General features: G+C 41.6%; 1 protein-coding gene across 4 annotated transcripts; it reads right to left on the bottom strand.

Moving 5' to 3' along the window:
* Nucleotides 1-122: 122 nt before the first annotated feature.
* LPL (lipoprotein lipase) lies at nt 123-16,472 on the bottom strand. Of its 4 annotated transcripts, none has more exons than XM_010725977.2 (10): nt 16,317-16,472; nt 10,368-10,531; nt 10,059-10,238; nt 9,251-9,362; nt 7,124-7,357; nt 6,675-6,917; nt 5,463-5,583; nt 4,402-4,584; nt 3,157-3,261; nt 123-2,334 (listed from the first exon to the last, which is right to left on the bottom strand). In XM_010725977.2, exons 1-10 carry the CDS (start codon nt 16,399-16,401, stop codon nt 2,289-2,291), a joined length of 1,473 nt encoding a protein of 490 aa, XP_010724279.1. In that variant the 5' UTR covers nt 16,402-16,472; the 3' UTR covers nt 123-2,288. The 4 variants fall into 4 exon arrangements, with proteins under 4 accessions (XP_010724279.1, XP_019466131.1, XP_019466130.1 ...); XM_019610586.1 differs by having other exon boundaries at nt 10,368-10,534; XM_019610585.2 differs by lacking the exon at nt 16,317-16,472 and adding an exon at nt 14,549-14,723.
* Between the last annotated feature and the right edge of the window lie 6 nt (nt 16,473-16,478).

The following is a 16,478-nucleotide window of genomic DNA, read 5'->3' on the forward strand; positions in this document are numbered from 1 at the left end:
AACTTGTATTAAAAAAAAATTATCCCCATCTTCTTATCTTAGAATCCAAGTAAAAGGCTATGGACTTCATATAAGGACATACAGTAGTCTAATTCATCAAAATGAAACTAGTGAGTTTGGCATCAGTTTGAGAGTTTTATTAAAACCACAGGTCTCCATTTTGTACAAAACTGAGGAGCTTTCTTTTTTTAAGAGCTTATTAACCACACAGGAAATAATGCAATGTAAGTGGTTTGTTAATAAAAATCTTTCTGTAAGCTATATACAGGCTGAATACCACACAACTGTATAAATGTAAAGACTCTATGCAACTTTAGCAATATATACAAACTACCTTTAAACACATAAATATGGTATTTACAGCTAATAAATAACATTCAAGGCTAAATCATGTGTCCCCATGTAAAAGAACCTTCATTATTTTGAATCCCAGTTCTGAATGTGTTTGTATTAGATCCTATATTAAAGGCACATCTGTTTACACACATTTTATTTCCAGAGAATTTTCACTCTTAAAGAGAAAACTGCAACAGAATGTGAAGTCTAGAAGGAATATGTCATTGTATTTATTTTTAGAGGCTTCAAAAGCAGTGGCTCAATACTCAGCCCCACCCTCAATGACTCATCCTATCTCCGCCATAGTGAGGAAATCAAATGTAACCAGTTTTGGAGTTATTAATATTCCAACGTATTGCACTGTTAAAACTTTTATCCCCATATACACTAGCAGCCATGGCTAGGAAGAAAACAACTGTGCACATACATGTATTTCTGTTGGTTTTGTATCAAATATAGGATCTTGAAGGATCACCACTTCCACATTTTGTCTTGCACACGTGGGCAAAGACTGAAAACCAGCACCAGTACCTCACATTACACTTCTCCAAATGCCTACCGTCAAACTCTTCTGCCTCTCCAGTTTTTTGTTTATTGCCTAGAAAGCTAAAAGATATTGTTTTTTTTTCCAAGCATAAGAAAAACTTTGCATTGCTTAAAGAAAGGAAAAGCAAAAAGCCTTCAATACATCTATTTTTGGTATCTCACAGCGTGTCTAATTCAAGTGTTTTTCAGAGCATTCATTTTTGTGCATCACAAAAATCAGGTTCCTTTAAATGTCACAGCTCCTGTTCCCTGCTGAATTCCACCTCAGATCAAAACACCAAGCAACTCCTAGTATGTACCATTCTATCACAGCCAAGCAGCAGGGGCTGGTCATTGGAAGTCCCAATTCCAGCACATGGAAGCAGGAGTATATTTGTCACCTGTCAACTGGTTTCAGTTGCACCAAAGACTGTATACAGCTGCCACTCAGCTGAGCGACTGACATTCAGTCTTAAACAGCATTGATGCTCTTAGTTTTGGTATCTCGGATGCAAGTAAGTGGTAAATATATATATGTATCCATTCTCTGCATTTCTTTGTAGCTTAATTCCATTGCAGTTTCTTAGTGATGGAAGTTAGATGATGCCATTCTTGAGGGATGAAAGCATGAACAAAAAGTTGAATGTCTGCAGAGGACACTGGTATTGCTGTCTTCTCCTATTGCTATTTATTCCGGGATAAGCTGCATGGGATTACATATCTTAACACATTATAATTATTGCTAAGAAGCATTGGCATCTACACCCAGTAAATCACATTCATAAACACAACCCAGAAGATTCATCCCCATATTGAACCAGTCCCTGACATCTCTGTTATAGCTTTACACACAAGGGCGTTTTTTCCATGAGAAAACTACTCAATTGCCAAACACACACTTGAAGACAATGAATTCTAGCCGCTGAACTGTCTGAAAATTCAGTTAGCAAGGCCAGGAGAACAACAACAACAAAAAGAAAGAAAGAAAAAAGATCTGTAGTTCCAGAAGATTTCTTAAAAAGTAAAAATTGAAAACAAAAAAAACACCAAAAAGAGACCAGGTTCAGAAGCTTTGTGTCTTTTCAATAAATACTACAAAACTGCTAAAGAGGAGCTGACATCAAGAAACTGTCACAAGGCACCACGATTAAGCAAAATTACTTATTCCTTCCTAACACTCAAGCTTTTGGCAAGTTGTTGCAGGGGTTTCTTTGTTTTTAACTATTCAGATAATGTAACTTTATGGTTAGTAACTTTGTATGCTGAGACTTCCTTACAAGAAGCTTCCTAATACAGCTAGATAGAGCAGGCAAAAAAGCCAGCAGTAGATAAATATTTCTATACATTCCGATCTGAACATCCACTTCACAGGGATGAACAGGCTCTCTCCTCCTCCCCAGTGTGGAAATTCTCATTCTTGCCACTTTTTAAGCAGACTCATGTGCAGAATTTTCTTTAGAGGCTTTCTTGGCACTGTGGAAAGAAAAATAAAATAAAATACAGATTTGTTAAAGAGGAGGACATGAGGTGCTTATTTCATTTGTCTTATTGAGGCTTAGTTTTAAAACTACTACTTAGAAGGAGAGTTGTGTTTGGGCTTTTCTTGGTCACTGCTGGATTTTACAAGTGTGTGACAAAGACACACCTCTCTCAAGGGCTCACCAGGTCATTGCCCTGGAGTGAAGATCCACACATGTGCTTCAGATCTCAGTCTACAAATGTCCCCATGAGACCTTTCACTCAAAGCAACTGCACTAAAATAAATATAACCACTTCTTCAGTTCAAACTTTAATGGATGAAGTCCAAATAAAATTGGCCTCAAAGCTGAAAGTTTAATCTAGGTCAGAAAAGTTACTAATCAAAAAAGAAAAATGCACTTGCATGTGTCTGCTTTGCTCTGTAGCAGCCTCCAGATCTGCAACTGGCTTGTGAGATGAAAGGGCTCAATACTGACTGAGTGCAGGTGCCTGGACATCCCTGCATTAGTGGTGAATCTCAGACATCTTAAGATAGAGCAAAGCTTTCCTCTGAGCACTTGGTCTGTAAATCCCCTTTGGCTGCTGTGAGAGTGTGAGAGATAGTGACTTGCACTTGCTTTGCAGAAGTGCTAACAGCCGCACAAGGAGATGGTCAGTAGAGAATGACAGTTGGGGGTTTTAAGCTGCCCAAAGCTGCCTCAGGTTAGATTGAGCTGGGATGCTTCTGAATTTTTTAGATGAGTGCAGAAATCGGCCAAATCTTGAAAGTTGTATGAAATCCTCCCACAGCCTTAAGACAATAATGCTCACTCTTACCCTCCCCTCTTCCTGCTGACAGGCTGCTCAAGGCACTTCACAAATATTGCTGCCTCTTCTCCTTTACCAAGACGTGAGCTGCCATCTCGAGAACAGAATACCACCCTGTGAAAGAAATACTGGACATTCAGATCATCCTATTTTAATTGTAGAAACAGTACACCAAACAGCAGCATTCACACTACCGTGTGGGTACTACTACTTTACCAACCTGTGAGGATCACTGGCAGAAGATTGTTAGAAAAGAATTCTCAAAGAGTATTAATGCAAGAAAAACTAGGAAAACACATCAGATACAGACTTCAAACAACAGCCTAAGTTTCATTAGTCTTCTGCATAAAAATCTTTTGGCTAAGAGACCAGAGGCTCTACCACAACTCTTTATATCTTCTTTATTTACTACAGTCATATGACTTTTTCTCCAGGTTAATGATCTTGGAAGAAAGCCTTACTTCCTTCAATATTTGCACTGAGTCGGTTGCCAATTCCAGCAAACCTAAGCAGTTGCTTTTCCATTTATCAGTACTTTCCCAACCCCTGTATTTGTTCAGTTCTGTTCTGATAACTGCTTTTTGATAAAGGGACAGCCTTGTTTATTTAAAGGAGTAACGTACTATTCATGATACTACACATGATATGCGTATTCTCTGTTCCAGATATATTTTTTGCTAACATCTCACATCTAATGAATCTAAATACTCCAAAAGATTCAGGTGAAAGCAGTACTGATTCAACTAAGTGCTGTTTTAGCATTCATGTATTAGCAACATCCTGCAATGTTTATGTGTTTAAGCTCCCACCCAGCCACTCAGCTAACCCCAACTTCCAAGAAAACCCAACTTATTATCTACCAAGCAAATGCACTTTTTAGAAACCTTTCCAAAATCTCCATCTTTGAAAGAAAACCTGTACAAATGTCCAGCAAATGAAAGGAGGAAAGGAACTGCAAACATGATCAGAGCAGCTCACTCATGGAGATCCTCTCTTGCATATTGTAAGCAATCTGAGGCAAGTGAACACAGGGATGCAAATGAATCCTGTGGGAGTGAAATTACAGACTGCAGATCCTAGTGGAAGAAAACAGCTGAATCTGGCTGAAATAAATGCAGGTTTGCCGCTGCAAGAGTCCTGATTATCAGTGCTGCACTCATTTGCAACTGTTTTCCATGTTTTGTCCCGCCCTATGAGATAACAGGAATAAGGAAACATTGGCAAGTACAATTCAAGGCAACCAAAGCAAGTTACTTTTTCTGAGTTTCGCCTGACTTCACTCTGACTCTCTGGATGGTGAATGCAAATGGAGTCCACCAGTCTGACCAGCTGAAGAAGGTATCTTTCTCCCACTGCAGCTTTAGCATAAGCAGGTCACCAATGTCCACTTCTGTGTAGATCAGGAAGGAGAAGGTCTTGTTAGAAGAGACTTCAGGCCTGTAAGGAATCAGAGAAAAAGAAAAAAAAATTATTGAAGAAATCTTAAGAGCCAGAAAGGCTAAAAGTCTTAAGAAAGCTACGGAAAAATTGGAAGGATAGTAGCTTTCTAATCTAAAGGACAGAAAACTTGAGGAGAAAATAAAACCAAGGCCTCTTGTACTTAAGAGGGGGAGAAAGAAAACTGTCCACCATAATTCCAGTGAATGGAACAAGATAAAGACACCTGATGATTTTGCAGAAACACTTGGAAAAGTTTCTGCTGGAAGCTAGAAAAAATCCTGGGGCAGATAACCGTGCAAGAGATACCTTCTCCATTGCTGGTGTTTCTCAGGGGTTTGTTAGACAAGAACCAGCAAGGAACAGTTTTGGTAAAGCATTTCCTTGTCAAGAAAACACACTTTGGTGCTTCCCAGCCCCATTCCCTTCCAGCCCACATACAGAGCATGTAAGCACTGATTTATGCTTCTTAGCAGAGCTTTGGAAACATATCTCCCTCAGCTTCCACCTTGAGGACATCTAACAATTAATTCTAGGTCACAGTCTAGTTTGGAAGGGGCTTTAACACAGGTGGAACATTACAAAGATTCAAAAAGGAAATGGGGAAAAAAAATCCACACCACAAAAATTCTTACTGGTCTGACCTTCTCACATCCATGTTTCAGATCTCTTATAAGGAATGGTGTCTACAGAGCTTAGACTCTTTGTTTTTTCAATGGATGAATAATGCATCTACTTGATCAAAGACAATAAAGATTCTGGGACCCTGTAAGATGAGTTTCTGGAGCTGGAGCTAGAACCCTGAGTACTTCAGCAGGGGCTTTTAACTGATTTAGTCCAGACTAAGCAGTGCATAATTGTTTTTTGTAGCTACTCACAGTGTGAAAGCAATGTTCTCACTCTCATCTAGAGTGCCATACAGAGAAATCAGGAATGGCTGGTCTACCTTGGTCACATTGGTCTTTCCAAAGAAATGTATCTTGACCTGATAATGGAAGACTGGAAGAAGAGCACAAAAGAAGAAGCCATTATGAAAAAAAGAAAACTCTCAAGCTCCAAAAAGACTGCAAGTGACAAATACACAAAAAGCCCTGCACATATCCTATGATGGTATACATAAGTATCATTAAACCAAGCTCTGTGGGCATTCAGGATAATGTACAATATTTGCAACCCTTTACATGAAGCAAAAGAGCTATGTCCTCCTAATACAGGAGTTTTGGCGAAGGGAATTCAGCCTTCTGACACCACAGATTAAGACTTAAAGGCCAACAAAAGACTGTTGTTGCAGCTATTCTAAAACAGCGTTCTAAAACATATTCTAAAACAGGAATGTCCTTGTGATTGCTGCTTCATCACACAATGCACACAGCAATAAACATACCACATGGCACAGTCAAAGCTACAGAGAAAATAAGTAAAAAAAAAATAAACTCCAACTTGCAGTTATTTTGCTAGCTGAATGCCATCCAGTTCTTTCTGCAAGGTCCATTGCAGGCCTACCACAGTGGTAATGGAAGACAAGAACTGCTATGAGATTTTAACATGGGTGTGGTCTTCTGGCAAAAACAGTATGAGAATCTGACAAGTCTGATGGCTGCACATCTTTAAATAAATTACTCATCAGGCTAAGCCCTTCTGATTATTTTCCCAGCAGCAGGAAAAATTCAACTGGATGAAAATAATGAAAAAATTCAGAAGATTCAGTTGTTCCAAATTGAGTCACTGTCCGGGGTGCAGAGTAAATCTTCCTTTCATTCTATCACTTAGAAGTTTCTTCCAGAACACCCTTCATGTTGTATTGTAACTCCATTACCACATCTTGAATAAAATGACATTATTTTCTAATCCTGAACTTTAACTTGCAGATAAGCTAAATGCAGTCAAGCTTGACCCCTGCTCACTGTAGGCATCAATGCAGCAATACTACCCAGTTGCAGCATGGTTCAGTGTGCACAGTGGCTATAAGGTAATAGTTGGACTTCATTATCTTAATGATCTTTACCAATCTTAATGAATCTATGCACCCACCCTGGTTCACAGCTGAACAAAAGCAGCAGCAATGCTTACCAATAAGCTGCAGAACCTACCTTTGTAGGGCATCTGAGCGCGGGTCTTCAAGTACATTTTGGTGTTTCTCTTTGTTCTCACTCTGTTGACTTTATAACCCAAGTTGTTGCAACGGTTCTTCCGGCAGCTTAGGCAGAGGCCCTTCTCAAAGGCCTCTTTTGTGTTGCAGCGGTAGGCCATGCTGGGCTTCTCTTCATAGAGGAGCGAGTCAATAAAGAGATGGATGGATCGCTCATGAGAGCACTTCACCAGCTGATCCACATCTTCAAAGAAAAAAATATATATATAGAATAGGTATGCACACACAAAAAACTGAAAGCAGTGACATAAACAAGCAAGAAATACTAGTTGGGCTTTATACCAGGAGTTTTGAAAGCACTTAAAGGAGTAAACCTCAGTCATCCAAAGCAGCGATATGGATACAGATCTCCCTTCAGATGTTATATTGTTTGTTTCAGAGCAGCCTCACCTGAAAAGCCTTTTTCAGCAATCAGGCGGAGAGCTTCCCCCAAGTTGCAGCCTGGCTGGAAACCTCCACCATTAGGGTAAATATCGATGTGTCCAACAGGTTTCTGAATCCCAATACTGCGATCTGGAGAGCCTCGAGTGTAGGTGTGCAGAACATCCACAAAGTCAGCATCATCCGGGGAGAGGCGGATAGGGGCATCAGCATACTCAAAGGTGGGACCAGCAGGATCCAGACCTTTATTGCAAACCACAAGGAATAACAGAGATGAACATCTGTCAAAACACTGGCAATGACAGAAAATGCCAAACTTAGGTACCACGTTGTGCTGGACTACTCATATGGCATCACTGAAGACATTACAGTGGAGTCATTTAAGTAACACCATGTAGGCAGGAGAACTAAATACGCTACCTCTACATGCTGTCACTATTTCAAACATAAGGTATATGTAAACACATAAAGAAGCACAGGTAACTTCTCCACAGCTGTAGTGTTTCCAGTGGACAGAGAAATGCTAATAAATATTTTCCTTGGTGTTTTCCCCTCTTGTCGAGAAACAAAAAAACTGTTAATTTCTATTTGAAGTATATGAAGTATGGAAAGCATCTTGCTGCTCTCTACTAGAGAAATTGGGAAATGTAAATGAGAGTTTCACTGTTCACACGCCTAAGGGGAGTGACATTCTAACATAGTGTCAGTAATGCTGCAGCTGGAAAAGAAAAAAAAAAAAAAAAAAAGAACAACCAGATCCATTCTGCCAGTGAGCAAGAACTCCTATTCATAAGGCATGCATAAACAGCTTTTGTTACAGTGCCATCTCTTGCATCCAGACAAACTACTTAAGAGATGGCTGATATATGTCTTGTGGGGAAAGCTCTATTTCCTACACCCAGCTCTGCCCACCTAGATCAGCTGAACATACTGTGAGCTGCCTCCTACTGCTGTGAAAGATTCAGGGACTACATTCCATCATTTCCTGTGCTTAAAGGCAATGCTGTTTCCCAGGAAAAAGTCCATCCTGGACACCAAAGGACAACTGCAAGGGCCACTGGTGTTTGAGTGATTTGGCAACCTCAGTGAAACAAAAAAAAAACAGGAGGCTGAGAGGAAGGAAGGGTAGAGGAAATAATGCTTTGGCCACCTGATGTAACCCGTTGCCTCTCAGGAATCAGTCCTTCCTGAAGCTACAGCTACCTAGGCCACCCTGCAGCATCCCCATGGATCTGAGATGACAGTGGGTCTTGCTGAAAGGGCTCTTGATGCTAGGAAGAAGGGAGCTGGGCTCTGCCCTGAATGTGGCCCTGAAGCTATCTTGGCAATGAAGAAACCAGACAAGTGATTTTCTTAGCCCCATTTGCTGACAGTGGCACTTCATTTCTCACTGAGATTAGTGCTGAGGCAATGAAAAGCTCAACTCTCCAGGCACCAGGCTGTAAACCAGTCATGCCACAGCACACTACCTTATCTAGCATACTACTCAGCCTCCAAAATTATAAAAATGACTCAAACCAGACATCTAAGTAATGCATGTGAGCAGATCAAGCATAAGTGTACTTCCTTACCCTTCCAAAAACTCTTCCCAATATTATTTTTGAAATTATTTGAGCCACCTGTTACAACTTATTTTTCAGTAACAGCAGATTTCTTCAGAACATTTATCTAGTCTTCTCTTGAACTTACACGGACCTCTTGCATGTATAGCTTCCCTCAACAATGAGCTCTGCAGGTACTACAACCACCGCAGGCGGATTGACCTCCTGCTCCTCCTGAACAGGATCCCAGCATCTGCAAGGGATGACCATCTGGATGAAGACAACTACCTGAAGTTCTGCAGCTGCGAGATCTTCCTCAGAACTCACATTTGGCAAACTACAATCCCATTCCCCCAACCAAGTTTCTTCATGGCCAATAAATCCACCTACTTACTCATTTCTTGCACATAAGCAAAGCAAGGCTTCTCACTCACTACTACCCTGTGTTGATCTTTTATAAATCTTTTCCATTTCTGCTAGAAAAATATCAGATTCTGATTCAGTGTAGAATGAACGCATAACCTAAGTACACCCAACAAGCAACAATTATTCTGGTAATATTTCAGTACGAAGAGAAGACCACAGGTTTTCTTACCAGTAATTCTGTTCACCTTCTTCTTGGTTAGGCTCCCAGCAATCCCAGCAGCATGAGCACCCAGACTGTACCCCAGCAAGTGAACATTGTTGAGAGGGTAATTGAATTTCTCCTGCAGAGGAAAGCTTCATTTAAAATCTGATATCAAACAGGACAGCATCAGATGACAAAGGAAAATATTTGATACAAACTGCAATTTCTCTTCGGGCCACAACTAACAAAAAAAAAAAACCCAACAAATAACAAAAAACCCCATAACTTTGCTCTAGATAAGCTTGCTTGAGTTTACTGTTTTAAGGCAAAAAAAAAAAAAAAAGAATCTACGTAGAGAAAAATGCAGAATTATGGACAGAACATCTAAGGCTCTGTATCATAGACAATGTTTTCAGCCATTCTTTCCCCCCCAGCTTTTGGATCACCTAAGTATTTCCCAAAGGCAAGTCACATTTCTAACAGTTTTCCAAGTGGTGGCTGCTATATAATATGTAGAAACCTGTCTTTCAAAGCTACCTTTCACAGAGCCTTCAGAAATTTTCCGTGGACCCACAGGCCTCCATAGACCACAAGGTGAATAAATCTCTGGGCTGTAATACAAAAGGCCGCCTTGTCAAAGGGACAGCCTTTAGATTAAAGCTGGGATTTTACCAGCCCAGTTGAACACAGTCTGCCACAGCTTAACTCAGTCTATGCAAAAGGAGACAATTAACTCTTTATGTCTGCTGCAACAGTGGCATGAAGATAAAACTGTTGCACTGCTGTTGTGTCCCCCGATGATTGTATGTGAGATGCACATGACTACATGTCTTACCTCCATCCAGTCAATAAACATAGCAACATCCTTTCCCACCAGCTTTGTGTAAGCAGCAGACACTGGGTAGTGCTGCTGAGCTCGAACCAGCCAGTCCACAACTATAACATTTGAATCAGGTTCCCTCTTGTACAGAGCATCCACCAGCTTTGGGACCCAGCTTTCATACATTCCTGTCACCTGTTACGTTGTGATGATTTAAAAGACAAAAGGAAGACCTTGATATTATGTGTGGCACATAGACACCAAAGCATCTAACAGATTATCAGGGGTGCAACCAAAAGGGACATGCCACCCCTTTCTTCTTACCGTCCAGCCATGGATCACCACAAAGGTTTTACTGGTATGGTTGAAATTGCACTGTGCCAAGCTGTCCATCTGCCCAGGAATCAGGTAGCAGACATCCTCATCAGGCTCTGCAGGTGTTCTTAAGGAAAACTTGCTCTCAATCCCCTCAAAATTCATCTCAGCTTCTACTGGGCAAGATCATAATAAACACAGAGCAGTGGTTTAGAAGTATTAGGACAAACAGAAGTCATAGTCTATGAAGCTGGAGAGAGATTAGGAACAGGCAAGAAATGGAACATGCTGTTTTCATTTCCCTCAGCTCCATGTAGAAGGGAAACCAAAGGGTGAAAAATCGCTCATTCTCCAAAACCACTGCTAAAGCAATGAGAACCTGCCCAGCTGTCCAACAGGCATAAATTCCTTTTAGGAATCACAGTACATGCAGGAGAGCAGCAAGTTTCTCATCATACTATCACATATTTTAACAGCACATCTTCTAACCTCATCACAAATATCACTTCTTTACCATGGCATTACCTGTCATTAACTGTGGGCTTAAAACCCAGTGCTTTCCTGAAACCAGGCCAAACTTTGGCAACTTGCTTTTAGCAAATATTGATGTTTTCCAAGTGCAGCTGAACTCAGGCCAGCTCCATCTTTCTCAGTGCTGTTTCCTGGCGTGTGATCACACACACACACGGTTCCAAGTCACCAGGAGATGTCCCAGAGCACAGTGAGGTCCCCAGGCTAGGCATGCCAAAGCACTTCTGCTCACTGAAGAAAAAGTTCTTCCTAGGTCTGGTGCATCTCTCTGTCTCCATCAAGTTGTGCCTCAATGTGCAGAAAAACTGATCATTGTTTCTAAAATTTGTTTTCTGGTCTTCTCATTCAAGGGCATGCAGATTCCTGCCTGACCTCACTCAGCCCTTGGGTAGCTGTACAAAGTCTGTGAGGGTCCTGCTGTCCCTGGAGGGCCACAGAAGTCAAAGTCTAACCAAGCCCTGCAGCGCAAGGTGCACAGACAGCACACTGGCTGGCAGCTAATGTACAAGCCTTGGAGAGACTGCAGTCACCTGCAACTAAACCAACTGCTTAATGCTGCCTGCGTTCCTGCACACTTGATGAAAGCAAAGCTTGCACAAAGAAGCTAGCAGGAGCTGCTTGCTGAACAGAGGCAGAGCTCAGCTTTACTTTTGACCTTGGCTGTGCTAGGCTGCCCAGCTAATCCCACATAATTACACTGTGAGCCCCCTTCCTCCTCAAGAAAGGATGCGGCTCAGGAGAAACATTTTTCTCCCAATATGCAGAATGATTCATATAATGGTGAAGATAAGACTTCACCCATAGAAAACAAGCAATCTATCAAGTTAAATGCTGGCTTTCTCAGCAGTTGTCCACTTCTAGTTGTTTCTGCAGACTCAAAACTTCATTTTCTCACAACAAAGAGATCGTAAATAAAAAAAAGAAGTGAAGACTAATTGGTTAAATATCAGCTATACTTTTTCACTCAGCAGCAAACTAGTAAAACCCTGAAAGACCAGGAACAGCTTCCAAATCTAAGGCAACAAGGCAAGGACTTTCAATTATGTGTCTTCCTGTTCCACACAGGAAGGCAAATAATAATAGTCCACCTGCTCTCCAGTTAATAGTGCTTCCCTTCATATTTGGAAATCATTTCCTTTCTGAATTAAACATATCTGATAATCAACCAAAACCCAAATTAAATCCAAATCCCATTGTGTAGTGTGTTCTCAATTACAAACATATGCCAGAATCTGCACTTAGGTTCAGAATGCATCTTTTCTAGAAATAAGCTTCTGTGAAAACAAATTTGCAACACAACATGTACCTCACCTCGATATGTTGTGGGAGGATTTAGAAAGTCAGAAATTACTGCAGCATCCGTTCTGCTCAGAAGAAATATAATGGTGTGCAGCATTCACACATGTTCAAATCCAAGCAGCAAGATACCATCTGGATGAGGCAAGTGCGTGTTGTTGAGTTTGTTACTGACTTCTCAATGACACTAATCAGAAGCCATCCTCGAGAGATGCCCAAGTTTGGCACTGCAAATTCTGTTTGGGTATCAGAACAAGATCACCCTGTTCCTCATTCTGCAGATGTTGCAGCACTGCCTCATTTCCCACCTATGGTGTATTAAATTTTAGAAACAGAGGCATGTACATAATAACAGATACACACTTACAGTGCATACTGACCTCAATAAATACTGAAATAATTTAAAGTCATGGCTACAAAGCAGATTACTCTGGAAAGCAAGCATTTGCTATTTCAATTTTTGTACTTCAAAGTACAACTCACTCATATTAAAAGACTAAGAACCAAACTGTCATACATGGACTTTTGTCACCAAATCACCAACCTTGCTTTAAATCAACAAGAAAAGGAAATCTCTTTAATCACATCCTATCTGAGTTGGTCAAACATTGTGACAGCAGATCTCATCCCTGCAGTCTTACACAAAGCCAAAGAAATGCAGAGACAGACAACCACACATACCACAGGTTTGTTAATGATGTGTTTCAACTTGAGTTAGTTAAACCAAAGAAAATCCGAAATGAAGAGCCTTCCTCATTTTTCTGACAGGTGGACAGGAATTTAATTGAATTTGCATCAAAGTTTTACATAATGTAGATGGTAGAAGTTAGATGAAAAAATCTATGTGTATTCTTACTGAAATATTGAAGTCATTTTTGGGATGAGACTGCAACTCTATTTCTAGATGAGGCATCGATGAGGAACAGAGCTGGAGGTTAAAATTAGTAGATGAAACAAATCTATGCTTTTGCTAGAAATCACACTTTCTCAGGCTTGGTTCAGCAGGGGTATAAAGGCAAGCGCTGTGTTGCAAGAACTTCCAGGTGCACAGTGACAAAAACAAGCCCCCATTACAAAATGAAGGTTTCAGGTCACCTTACTGACCACATGCCTACAGCAATGCCCAGAAAGGGTTATTTAACTCTTTAGGGAACTGGAAAGGGAGCAAAATTAAGAATTAAGCCACCAGTTTAAGAGTGAAGCTGGCTTCATTTACAGCAATGCTGCCAAACTCCATTTTAACCTACTCCAATACTTTTCTTAAACTTTCCCTTACAAAAATCTGTTTTCATCTTGTAAAAAAGCTGCTGTCTACATCAAGGTACAAAGGATATTTTAGAACTCAGAAGTGCAGAAAAACAGCTAGAAGTCAGTAATCTCATTTTTTTGGTTAAATCTCATTTCACTGACTTGGCCTTGCAATTTGTTAAACTCCATTCAGTTCATGACTACTGTCAACTCTGAAAGCATCCCACAGAGTTAAACATTCTGACTCAATATAAACACAGGTTTACTCACTAATAAGAGATCCAAATTCAAATTTCCTTCATGAGAAGCCAACAACAGCCTGGCAATTGTTTTGAACACAGGAAACCATCAATTGTCTGATGGGTGAAGATAGTGAATTTTGAAGAAATGAAGGCATCTGGAATATGAATCAAAACTTAAACAGCCAGCATCAGGTGCAGGATGCCAAATACAGTAATACTACATGTGCAAGAATCAGTGTAACTCCAATACATCTTAAACGGGAATCTTTAGTAAACAATATCCTGGCATTACGTACACAGAAATTGGAATACTATTAGCTAGGTGCAAAGATCATCAGAAGTTATACTGCTAGCCTGTGCAAACACAAGTCCACACACATAGAGGCAAACATCTGCACATAACATTAAACATTTACATAACCCATTGGAGTTAAACAGAGTAACTCATCCTCCCGGTGATAACCAGCATTAGGACAAAACATCCACCAGTTACACTGAACTCCTAAGAGAGCTCTGAGGCAAACTGATGGTCAGCTGTAATTAAAAGGCTATACAACAGGAAACATGATTGCTTCACCAGATCTACACTATAAACTGCAAGCAGACTACCGCGCTGTAATCTGACAAAACCTTTCCCTTCAGTAAGGTTACAGTTAAACCTTACTGCAAAAGAAGTTCCAGCTTTCCAGACAGCAGAGCCCTGAGGTTAAGTTCCCCCCTCACTTCCCAGAGGAAGGAGAGCACCTCTGGACAGCACAGAGCCCAGGTGGCCCAGCCCTGCAGATTGGCAGTGTGAGGGCAGGCTGCGGCTGCTGCACTGTGCACGTGGGTGCTGCAGCTCACCGAGGAGCTCCCTACCAAATGGATGCTTACTCAGCTGCAGCTGGGAGGCTTGAAACTCAATCCAGCAGCAAAGATCCTGCCATCCATCAGCTCCTCTGGGATATCTGGAATTAGCCCAAGACAATAAAACACAATCACTGCCAGACTGTACAGTAATATGGAGGAAAGAATGCATGTGAAAGCCACAGCATACAAGTGCTTCCTGACAAAGACGTTCCAGTGAACCTCCTGAGGAGTTCAACCACTCATGGTATGCCCACAGCACGTGGTGATGCACAAGATCCTCAGCTCTAAGCCATCTCAGAAGGGCATTTATTCTGCAGAGGACACACCACAGCTGCCATGGCAGCTCTTCCCCAAACATGGCCACAGCAAAAGCCAACAGCTCACATCGCACAACAGCATTAAAAAATGGTGTAATCCCTGACTCCTGATTTACACTGGTAAAAATAGAGATCAGCACGTGCTCCGAGCAATGTATTATCTTTTCCTGGAACACCAATGTTATCTTCACCTACAGTATCTTTTTCCATGTTGTTTATTAAATACTCTAGATTCCCGGCAGGCTGCATCATGTATTTTCCATGGTTCCTAAACATCTTTTTACCATGGTGTCAAAGAAAGTGACACACAATTTTAGGACAACCACACAATCTGTTTTCATATTGTTTGTTCCTATGGAGAAATAATGCAACCATTAAGTCTATGACAAATCAGTTCCTAGAGGGATGAAAGTCTGCTCTGGGAAGAGTTATTTTAGCATATGAAACTTGGGTACTGCGATGAAAACCGCTTTTGATTGCCTTTAATGGTACAAAACTGGAGTCAAAATGAGAATACATTCTTCTGGCTGTGCCCTAGCACCCCATCCTCTTTCTTGTGAGCAGTTCCCTCCAGTGTCCTCATACACTGTGGAGATAAAGGCATCTGCAGTGAAAAAGCAACAGCTTATATGCTACTCTTAAGCTTCACCCAGCAGTTTTGGGAAACTTTTAAGTATGTGGACTATTAAAGGATGCACTTGTCTGCCATACAATGTCTAAGGTAGTAATACCATGACACAGCACCACTAACATAAATTTGAAGAGTTGTAGTGTAACAAAATCAGACTCGTTGGTTGCTAAAGCTGCAATCATGTTGTGCATTAACTAAAGAATATCAGGAAACACCCAGTAGTCAACAGGCACACGTGCTACTTTCTCTATCCTGCAGACTGCCTACACAAAAATGTAGATATTACAGGTGTGTGTCAATACATATTGGAGACATCCACTCCGCTGTTAACATTTTTTCCTAGTGGATTTTGTTACGTTAATGGCACTAACTGCTGCCCAAATGCATTATTAGGACACTGATGACATTCAGCCTTGTCTTACACACCGCAGACTGGGAGCCCTGGCAAGCCGGGTCTCAAGACAGGGCTCGAGATGCCAACCGTAATGCTACGGCTGGGCCCGCCCGCCTCTAGCAAAGGACTCTTAGAATCCACCTCTCTCTGGGTAAAAACAAACAAACAAACAAAAAAATCCAAGCAGATCCCAAACGCCTAAACCGCAAAGCCGCTCCAGAACTTCCCTAACGGGATGCGAGTCCCCCCGTTTCTTCCCCAACCCCACTCCACTAACCAGCAGGACAGGGAGCTACAGCCCCACAGAGCTCTCCTCACCACCCACGCCCCAGAGCATCCAAGGAGAAGACGGAGCCCCACACGCCCCTGCTGCTCTCCGCCCTGCCCCGCCCCGTGCACGTTCCGGCTCCGCCGGGAACCGCCCCCGCCCCGCGCCCCACTGGCACTCACCGGGATCTAAGCCGGCGGCCCCGTGCACACAGAGGCAGAGCACGGCCAGCAGCGCCGTTTTCCCCATCTCGCGTCCTCTCTCCATGCGCTGTGCTGCGGCGGAAAAGTTTTAGTGTGAGGGGTTAGCAAACAAACAAACAACAAAAAAAAGAATATACAACT

The sequence above is a fragment of the Meleagris gallopavo genome, chromosome Z (assembly GCF_000146605.3).
Source record: "Meleagris gallopavo isolate NT-WF06-2002-E0010 breed Aviagen turkey brand Nicholas breeding stock chromosome Z, Turkey_5.1, whole genome shotgun sequence".
In the NCBI taxonomy this organism is placed as follows: domain Eukaryota; kingdom Metazoa; phylum Chordata; class Aves; order Galliformes; family Phasianidae; genus Meleagris; species Meleagris gallopavo.

Excerpts from the sequence above, each read along its gene's own strand:
- LPL (XM_019610584.2), bottom strand. The coding sequence starts at position 14,693 with ATGCATTCTTTCCTCCATATTACTGTACAGTCTGGCAGTGATTGTGTT. Across the intron at positions 10,239-10,367 it reads TGGTGATCCATGGCTGGACG|GTGACAGGAATGTATGAAAG; the intron begins GTAAGAAGAAAG and ends ACAACGTAACAG. Across the intron at positions 3,262-4,401 it reads TCAGGCGAAACTCAGAAAAA|GGTGGTATTCTGTTCTCGAG; the intron begins GTAACTTGCTTT and ends TTTCTTTCACAG.